Source organism: Zingiber officinale, unplaced genomic scaffold, assembly GCF_018446385.1.
Source record: "Zingiber officinale cultivar Zhangliang unplaced genomic scaffold, Zo_v1.1 ctg135, whole genome shotgun sequence".
Classification (NCBI taxonomy): Eukaryota; Viridiplantae; Streptophyta; class Magnoliopsida; order Zingiberales; family Zingiberaceae; genus Zingiber; species Zingiber officinale.
Window position 1 is genome coordinate 611,387 of NW_024589831.1, and position 10,887 is coordinate 622,273.

A 10,887-nucleotide genomic window follows, 5' to 3' on the forward strand; every position below is an offset into this window, starting at 1 on the left:
GTTTTGATCACTGTTTTTGGGCAATGCTTAGCGTAGAAGCACAAAGTTGTTCAACATTTTCCATGCGGATGATTCTGTCTGTTGCAATTAATTGGCCGTGCACGATTCTATAACTATACTCGTGCATGTCTACATCTTTTCTACCTGTTTTACTACACTCTGCGTATATTAAAACTACTGGTAAGCAATGTATATAAAGTTATCAAATATTCTTTTAAAAATTAAAACTCCATTAATGTGGGAGTTCCAAATAGCTTTTATGATAAATAAATGAATAAATAAATAAATAAAGCAATGAAATTTAGAAAAGGAAAATAAAATGCATTGCATGTTACCAGACAAAAGCAATGAAATCGACTAATTATAAATAGAATAAGAATAAGCATTACCGCCATTACAGTCTTCCGGACATTAGTCAGTCAAATGGACCAGCGAGTAACGAAATAGCATGAATCGTTAATCAGGTGACACTCAACTTTGTGGGCTGTGAATCATGTAGGCCGTCCGATGCTACGGGAGCAAATCTTATGTAATATTTGGTATAATATTTTCTATAATATTGACTTGTCAAAGTGTATCAAATGTAATAATGGTAACGTTTTAGCACCGACAGCCAGGGCACCCATCCATCGTCGGAGGCCTCCGAACTATCTTTAACTATGAGGCCTCCGAACTATCTTTAACTATCTATCCTGATCTAAATTATAATCTGAATAGAAAAATGAACTCAGAGAGGGATCATAGTCAATTGCGACCAGATTCCAATCAGAATCTGATCATAATTATGGAGCGTTTTTATGGATATGAACGGTATGACAAATTCCTAAATATGGGACAGTCGAGTAACGAATGCCGAGTGCCAAGAAGTCACAATTATTAAATTTGATACAGCTAGCAAGCAATTCAATATTATAGAAAATGTTATACCAAATGTTATAGACGATTTGTCGTCATCCAAGGTACAAATTCTATAACATTTGGTATAACATTTCCTATAACATTGATAATTATTTGTCAACACTATCAAATTGAATAATTAAAACTTCTTAGCACCTGACAACGCGACCGCCCGCCCACCACCGACCTTCGAGCAATCTCCAGCCACTTACCCCAACTTAAACTATAACCTGGATAGAAATGTGAATCCAAAGAGGGATTGCAGACAATTATGATCGGATTCTGGTCAAAATTCGACCGAAATTATGGAGCATTTTTAGAGGATTTGCCAACGTCCACTATAAGTACTTCATGATTTGCCCTCGAAACTAGTAATCATATAAGAATAATCCCTCAGTTGTATCAAAATTCGATCCATCCTTCTCATTTCTATAAATATGTCATGTGATAATTAACTTGGGGCAACAAAAATTATATTAGAAAAAAAATGATTAATCAGATTGGATAACGTCGAATCTGGGATAATCGATCCATGAAAATTTCTAATTGATCATCAGGATAAATCGAGAAGTACTTACAACGGACAACTTAGAAATTCGATATCCTTTATTTCATTTAGAGAAAAAAAATTTATAAATTTATAGTTGAGGCTAACTAAAATTATATTAGCGAATATTGATCACGTGGCTAATTCTTCCCAAGGTCAATAAATAGCACCCCTCAGGCCCCTTTCCGATATCAACTGCCACACACTTGGAAATTGCCTTCTCCTCCGACAACTCCTCCGAGCTTACAGGATACAGATCGGTCGCCAACTGCGACGTCCATGGCTTCTGCTACCGGTTTCACACTGCACTCACCAACCAATTCAATTTCTAACTACAAACACCATCGCCGATTAAACCGCACGGTGGTAATTCGGTGCTCTTCCCCAGCAAATTCTCTCAGCTCTGACGCTGCCGTTTCCGTCGCCACTGTCACCCCGTCCTACCGTCGGCTTTATAACAAAGATGCTACCGGTACTACCGGAGTTGTTGTCAAAAACCCCGCGCCGAAGTTGAACTTGCTCCAGCGACTGGCAGCGACCGCTCTCGATGCCGCCGAGGAAATGTTCATATCAGCGGTGCTCGAGCGGCCGCGCCCTCTCCCGAGGACTGCAGATCCAGCCGTGCAAATTGCTGGCAACTTCGCACCGGTCGACGAGCAGCCGCCCTGCTATGACCTCCCTGTTCGCGGTCGCATCCCTCCGTTCATCGACGGCGTCTACGTCCGCAACGGCGCAAATCCCCTGTTCGATCCCGTCGCCGGGCACCACTTCTTCGACGGCGACGGCATGCTGCACCTCGTTTCCCTTCTCAACAGCACGGCCGCATCGTACGCCTGCCGCTACACTGAGACAGAGCGCCTCCAGCAGGAGCGCGCGCTAGGAAAGCCTGTGTTCCCCAAGGCGATCGGCGAGCTCCATGGTCACTCCGGCATCGCGCGCTTGTTACTCTTCTACGCGCGGAGTCTCTTCGGGCTCGTGGACGGTAATCGAGGGACCGGCGTGGCCAACGCTGGCCTCGTCTACTTCGCCGACCGCCTCCTTGCCATGTCAGAGGACGACGTTCCTTACCATGTCCGCATCACCCCTTCCGGCGACCTCGAGACAGTGGGGCGCTACGACTTCGAAGGCCAGCTGCGCTCCTCCATGATCGCGCATCCAAAGTTGGACCCTGTCTCGAGGGAACTCTTCTCGCTCAGCTATGACTTCATCTGCAAGCCTTACCTCAAATACTTCTACTTCACCCCCAACGGCGACAAGTCCTCCGAGGTGGAGATCCCCCTCGACCAGCCAACCATGATTCATGACTTTGCTATCACAGAGAACTACGTCGTGGTGCCGGACCAGCAGGTGGTGTTCAAGCTGCCGGAGATGCTCCGCGGCGGCTCTCCGGTCATCTACGATGGCACGAAGGCGGCACGCTTCGGCATACTGCCCAAGTACGCTGCCAGCTCCGCCGAGATGGTGTGGATCGACGTGCCGGATTGCTTCTGCTTCCACCTGTGGAATGCGTGGGAAGAGCCGGTCACCGGCGAGGTGGTGGTGATAGGCTCGTGCATGACGCCGCCGGATTCCATCTTCAATGAGTCCGAGGAGAGTCTCACGAGCATCCTCTCGGAGATCCGACTCGACCTCAGGACCGGCGAGTCCACGCGCCGCCCAATTCTAGCTCCGGCGAACCAACTCAACCTGGAAGCCGGGATGGTGAACCGGAACAAGCTGGGGAGGAAGACCCGCTACGCCTACCTCGCCATTGCAGAGCCATGGCCGAGAGTTTCCGGGCTCGCGAAGGTCGACCTCTCCACCGGAGAAGTGCGAAAGTTCATCTTCGGCGACGGCCGGTACGGCGGCGAACCCTGCTTCGTGGCGAGGGACTCGAGTTCCCAGGAGGACGACGGCTGCGTGGTGACATTCATGCACGACGAGCGGACGTCCGAGTCGGAGCTGCTGGTGTTGAACGCTGCAAACATGCAGCTGGAGGCGGCCGTGGAGCTGCCGTCACGAGTGCCGTACGGCTTCCACGGCACCTTCATAAGCAAGAGGGAGCTGGAGTCGCAAGCTTAGGGATTAATTAGAGCACTAATTATAATGGGAATGATAGAGATTAACAGCAGAGTACCGCACCATGCAATGTAGGACACTGTTTGAATGGGTAGGTCTCCTGTTGGTGGTGGTCAATAAGGACACGAGGCAGAAAGAAGAGGATAGTACCTTACTATTGGGTTTGTAACGTGGCTGAGCCCGAGCTCATCCGGTTTCTTTCGTTCTTGTTCAACTGCACTGTTCATATTACAGAGGCGTCAGTCTTGCTCATCGTGCATGTCCTTGTTGCATTGATTGATCAAGAGTTCACCATCATGGCTACTGCCAATGATGGTAACGGAGCGGCAGAGAAGATCACGACGAGATCCGAAGCACAAAAATGCACAGTGAAGCTTCTAAAGATGTTCATTATAGGTTCAGTTCACTTCTTCGAGTTGGATGTATGATCCAACCAGATGAATCAAAGCTGGAGTGAGAAGGGATTGTGTGACTAAACAATCCAAGTCACTTAGAAATGGAGGAAATAATAAACGAAAAGATAAAGGAAAAAAAAAGAACCAGCATAGCGTGGCGTGGTGGAAGATACTACGTTATACAAAGCATTGACCGTGTAAGTTGCATGAGTCAAACATTAAACTAAGCCGCCATTCCATCTACTGGCAAGTCAACGCATGAGCTTATCCCTTTATCTACTTTGCATTCCCATAAGCCTTGGCTGTCCTATAATACCGCGAGCATTTAAGCAACTATAACTGCTTTAATGACATCGTCAACAAGTGGCCACTCAAACCCTCCCCACTTCAACGATTGGAGAGACCATCCATGATTAATCTGTGCAAGGATAAGCAATCATAGAGTGAAAGCAATTGGCTAACGTAACAATTGGAAGTTGACTAGGAATAATTAAGTCAAATGATTGGACACTTTGGTCAGCCACTTCTCCAGCAATCTACCTAACAAGTGAACACATAATACCAGGAATTATTGTTGTTTCAGGAATCCAAATATAGACAACAGGTGCAAGAAAAAAAATCTCTCCCACCCTCCTCGTCATTTTACGATCAACTATAAATTAATTCCATGATCTATCTCTCTAGGAACAGACTGTTAGGAACATTTGGGATAAACATAATCTACCATTACAATAAATTGATTGGAGTGACAATGACAATGGCAGCACCAACACTGGAGACTGCCGATTGGAGACGTGATGACAGCGAACACTTGAGGTTTGTGGAACAGGGAACTGGGAGTCGATCACATCGTATCAAGCGGTTTGTCATGTCAACGCCAACACAGTATATTTTGGAAAAATTATAATGCTACCGAAATTGGCATTTGACAGTGAATAGAGTAGGTAAAATTGACTGAGAATGAAATAAAAATATAATTTCTTAATTTAGCTTAATTCATTGATTCATCTCACTTGATTCATTGGAACCATCTGTACATCAAATGAAGCAAGAGTTACTAAGGAGTTAAAGAAAAGATTAAGCAAATGAGCCTCGTTTTAGCAATTAAGTGGCACCATGGTGGTTTATAAAAGGATTAAACCATTCCTAGTTATCTGATGAAACTCTCTTTTGGAACATCAACTTATTTCCTTGTTCTTCTTCCTCCTCTCCTCTCTATGCCCCTTTTTTTCATGCGAATGAGCCTCCTTTTACGAATAAAGTATGAAGTGGAGAACTTTAACAAGTCAAACCCATCTACCTTCCAATAAAGAAAGAAGTAAAAAACAACCAGTCGCCGTCATGGTGACTTGGCCGTTGACTATGTAGATGTGTTTTCCACACACTGTTTTAATGAAATACCTCGTACGGAGATATTTTTGCAATTACTTGACCTGGCTGATTTGTATTGCGCAAAAATCCAACAGCACCTTCTTAATAAAATCACTAAAGTTGACGTTGCCCCATTAAAATCATTATAGTGGTATTATATGGTCAATGTTTCCAAGTGAATCTAATAATTAATAGTTGGATTACATATATCATAAAGGTGGGGTTTTTTTCATCTATATCATAAATCTAGCTGGGATATGCATTAACTTTTTATGTCCTAATTGAAAATGGCTCTAGGGCAATACAATTATACTACAAAATCTATGACATATGGCTTTGCATAAGCAAGTCTAATCCCTGATATTCAATATAATCTGACCTTTTTCTTATTTGTAATTGTATGAGCTTTAATATTGTAATTATCATCAAGTATTTCAAATTTTTATGCCTTCTCAAACCTAAGAATTCAATACATTCTGTATGCCAATCCATGTATACATATATTCTATCTATGCTGAGATGGAAAGCATGCAAGTTTCTATTTTTATATACAAAATATGAACTTTGAGATTTGGAGTTACTTAGTTAATCTCAAAATCTTTTGATCTATGGCAATTGTGTGAGTGTTTTCCTTTTTGTGTCACCCCTCCTAGAGACTCTGAACTTATGTTGGCGTTTACTTTGTGGTTTTAATCTCTTGTTTGATTTGCATGCATATTCTTTCTAGCAATTGTATCCGTCAGAAAATAAGAATTCGGAGAACACCAAGGATGATGGACTTCTTGTTGATCTTAAATTACCTGTTAAGCATGTATTGTCTAGGGAACTACAAGTATATTTTTTTTCCCAACTATCTTTTTATGAGCTTTCTAGGTTTTGTTGCTGAAGAACTTTAGCTTCTATGAAATGGTCTCTCTTCTTTTTCTCATTGCAACTCTACTTCGATAAAATTACTGAGCTACCGCCACAACATCTTATCATTGGCTCAATACTACTATCGCTGAAATAGATTATCCAATTACTTTTAAGTGACGAACCTCAACAAATGTAACCACCATGATACAGTGGATCTTGAAATTCAACAATGTCAACTACTTTGACAAACTATTACACGATAACAATCCACACAATCAATATCCAAATCGACCATCAATACTATTATACAATGTATGTTGAAGATCAATGCCAACAAATCAGTTGCATCAAAAAGCAACATTTGAGGCATTAATACAAGAAGTCTCCACAAATCTATGGCACCCAATTTTAATAATTCACCTTGATCAACACATTGTTCGACATTCCCCAATTGATAATATATAATCATCACTATCAAAGTCATAAACTAGATAATTATTTTCAGTTAAAGCAACCAAAATCATCACAGATCACTTCATCAACAATGCCAACTATCTATTAAAAATTATCATAGCACCATAGTCCATATATATCATTATAATCACCATCATCATCACATAAACACTAATCGCCGCTACAATCAATATCATTACAGATTCCATTTTGAATATCAATACCAAAACATGATCCATACCAAAGAACAATCTTAGCACGCTAATATAATCAAGCAATTTGGAAACCAGAAATGCATATTGTACTCAACGTTGATTATTCACCTTGATCAACACTTCACAGCAAATATCTCTTCACTACAATTGATATCCACCATAAAACTTTGATCACAGCAGGATAATGTTTCCAATATCAATACCACCCACACAGTTCGTAATTAGAATAGGACAATGCATCCAATATCAACACCATCCCAATAGTTCCTAATTGGAATGTCAGTCAATTTAGTAGCCCACACACAAATATCTACTACAACCACAAGGAATCACTATCTGACATGTAGGTGCATCTGATTCCCAATCTCAATATTCTTCCAAACAACATATCACTTAAAATTAAAACTCAATTAAGATAACTCACAGCATTTATCTAATAATAATTTCTATCATTCAAATCAATTACTTGATATAACCACTTAAGGTTCACTTTCTTTACAAGTGTAAGACTCATTTCATTCAGAGATTACCTTCTAAAAAGAAGAGGTCAAGATCCTTTCAGGATTTGTTTGCTCATTTTACCATGTAAAGTTTGACAGTTTTACAAAGAGAAGAGTAAAACGTAGAGGAAGGAGCTTTGAGGGAAGAACTTGTTTCTTTAACATCATCAAAATATATGCTTATATTAGATTATTATGAAGAATGGTATGAAATGAAATCTCTAATTTTCAACTATAGCTGGCTACTTGTCACTTAAGGTGTCTAATAATTCTTCTTGGACTAATGTGGGAAGAAAAAAATCGCTAATTGTCTATATAGGTGGCTAAAAGTGGGTTAGTTATCTAATGCTTGCTTAACACTGACCCTCTAAGTTGAAGCATACACATTGGTGATGCCCAACTTATCTATGGAAAGGAAATACAATCTCCTCTGAGTGCCTTGCTTAAGATGTCAACCAATTGGTACTTGGTTAAGAAACAACTTATTGAAATTACTCTGGTTTAAGCATGGCTTTGGACAATATGTTTGGCCCTTTCGTGAAACATGAGATTGACCTCGATGTGGAGAGTGGCTTAATTATCACAATAAAGATGTTGGTCACGATTGGTCAATGTCACTAAAGCCCTTATCCATAACAACTTGTTTGTCACTATTGTAATTGACAGGTACTCTACTTCTGCTGAGGATCTTAAGGCAATCATCTATTTCTTGGTCTACTAGGAGATAGGACATTCCTATAGCATCATAAAGAAGTATGACAAGGAATGCTAAGTTAATCTACAACTTTCCTTTATGCAATCACTTGAAGTTAGAAATAAAAGTTAGACTATTTCCTTCCAGAATGAGGTCATCAACATAAATTAAAACAACTAATTTATATCACATCGCAAGTAAAAGCCTGTTTGAAGTCATATTCCTTTATTGCAAAAGTGAATTTCTCGAACAAATTATGAAAAGTCTATTTCAACCCATACAAGTACTTTTGCAAGGAGAAGAATAAAAAAAATGAGTGGTTAACTTACAGCAAAATGACATCAAAAAGGTTCCATCAATGGGCTCGGGAAGAGAATTAAGATGCTGAAAATGAAGATCAAATGCTGATAACCAAATATTTCCTGCAATGAAATAAGCAAATATGAGGTGATCAAACAGAAAGAGAAAGGGAACAACTAAGTGAAAAAAGAATACAGATGATTGCAATCAGCTCATAGCAGTCCTTTATCAATAATTGTGGCATTCATAGACAAAGCACAATGGCATGACTAGAGTAAACACATGGCAGTATCTCGCATATGAACCGAACTTTAACGTTTTATAAATGGAAAAAAGTAATACTAGGGGCATGTACTAAAGGACCAAGAAGCACATGTTGATCTTGGTTGCTTTGTTAAGAAATCTAAAGTGGCTAATAGAAAAAAATGTTGCAGAGAGTTTACTCTGGCACTGACAAAGTATAGACTCCAATTTAGTCTTGCAAACAATTTCACTTAATTAGAGGCACATGTTGAAGTCCAAAAAATATATATAACAATTTGAGGCCATAGTATTATCAAGATAGATAGTCACTGTCAGTAATTTTTGGTAATATACAACCATAATTTAAGCTATATGCATCAACCAAAGCATAAGCAACAACATTTAATCAATGTTTTGCACTAAAGTAATATTCAAATATTTGAAGTTCTATTATGATAATACATCCCCATGCATAGCACTTGCATTTTGCTCTGACTATTCTATGATTTCAAACATTCAGAGCTTGATTGGCTCTTCATTACTCTATTTTCTTTTTTATTCTTTTCGTACAACTATGATGAGGCGGAAAAAAATTTGGTGATTGGCAACACAAATTCAAGCAGAAGTGGCAGTGCTACTAATGAACTAAGAACTTAACTAGTCAGATCAGAAGGATAGCAAAAGATCAGCCTCTCATAGGAAGGTGGCTAAACTATTCTCAAGGGTAAAGCCAAGAGCTCCTCGAACCCAAGTGCTGCCCTCTGCTGCATTGCTCTAACAATCAAAGACAATGCCAAAGTGTGTACATAACTTTAATTGCATGGCAATAGCAGTATATAGACACCGAACGTTCTCCAGATGTAATCGACGTTAGTACTAATTAACTCTGTCTTCTCTTATGCGGGTATCATGGAGGAAGAATTGCTGATGGATTTTGGATAAACATCCTAAATGCTTTGCAAAGAATTGTTTATAACTGAAAATGCATACCAAATCAATGCACTAGGATCGATCAATGCAAACATTCACCGCCCAATTTGTTCCGACTTTAGAAATGGTTGTTTGGAGATTCTTAGTACGATTTAGTTTCGATACTCGATAGAAAAGCTAAGGGCTAGTGCACGAGGCTTCTGATAATACCACATCTAATTAGTTCCTCCGCGATCAGTATACCTAAACGTGGGTTCTGGTACCACATTACAAGTACATAGAACAAGTACCTCTTAAGCGTACATCGATTGCAGATTAGATCCACCGACTTCTAAGACAGCCAGTATATAGGATCGCCAGCATAAAGAACGATCTAGTATTATCTTGTAAGAGCAATTCATATTCCATAAATAAATAAACAAATAAATAAATATCCATTATTAAATACGAAAGCATACTTCGACGATCAACAAGCACAAAGAACGCAAAGCCGAGACCAAGTAGAACCCTAACCTCGAACACCAGCGACCAGGATCCATCGGAGAGAGAACTAAAAGAGAGGTTAAAAGGAACGAATCGGTAGTGGAGGTGCTGGCCTTTGTTATTTATAGAAGTTCCTATCAAGTTCCTGTCCAAAACAAAGAATTACTCTTGTCGCAATGAAATCGTTTTAACCGCTCGTTCATCGATTGACGACTTTTTGAGGTATGTTTGGTGCCGAACATATGGACGGCAGATATTTCTAACGGAATTAATGAAGGGTCACGATGGCCAAGGGACAATTTCGAGAGATGGTACGTCTTGAAGAGGATCCTTCCTGCTTACTTTTACCAAAATGCCCGCAGCTAATGAAGATGGCGCGAAAAAATCTGTTATGCGATGAGTGATTTTTTTGAGTAGCGTATTTAATTTAATTAGTTATAACTCAAACCGTGCATGCGAGGAAATGGAAAAAAATATATATTATTGTAACAATATAGAAACATGAAATAATTTTCTTGAATAAATTTAAACATCAAAGCAGAATATCTAGTCAACAGAAGAACTCCCTTTGTATATCATCGCTGACAGTGATAATGGCAAAAAGACAAAGACTCTTCTTTGCCGAATTGAGGATGAGCTTTATGAAAGTTTTTTATTCGACCACTTGAATAAATTTTAAAAGCGTTAACAAAAAGTTGATGTCACTATTACCTTGCCACTCTCCTATATATATCCCTAGTATATATAAAGTTGTATCACTAATGAATAAAATCAAATTCCCGAGTGCATGTAATGAAAAAGCAAAATTATAACATCTAAAAGTTCTATCGATCTTCTTAAACTTGTCTAAACACAGATTAAGAAAATAATAAAAATCCACCTCGTTTACCCTTCAAATACTAAAAGCTAAAATCTACCTGTGTCCACAGAAAAAAGGAAAAAAATG

At 39.7% G+C, this 10,887-nt stretch overlaps 1 protein-coding gene across 1 annotated transcript; it reads left to right on the top strand.

Annotated features, from left to right (window-relative positions):
- Positions 1-1,723: 1,723 nt before the first annotated feature.
- On the top strand, positions 1,724-4,055 carry LOC122036234 (9-cis-epoxycarotenoid dioxygenase 1, chloroplastic-like). The gene has a single exon (XM_042595498.1). It carries the CDS (start codon positions 1,724-1,726, stop codon positions 3,503-3,505), a length of 1,782 nt encoding a protein of 593 aa, XP_042451432.1. The 3' UTR covers positions 3,506-4,055.
- The last annotated feature ends 6,832 nt before the right edge of the window (positions 4,056-10,887 follow it).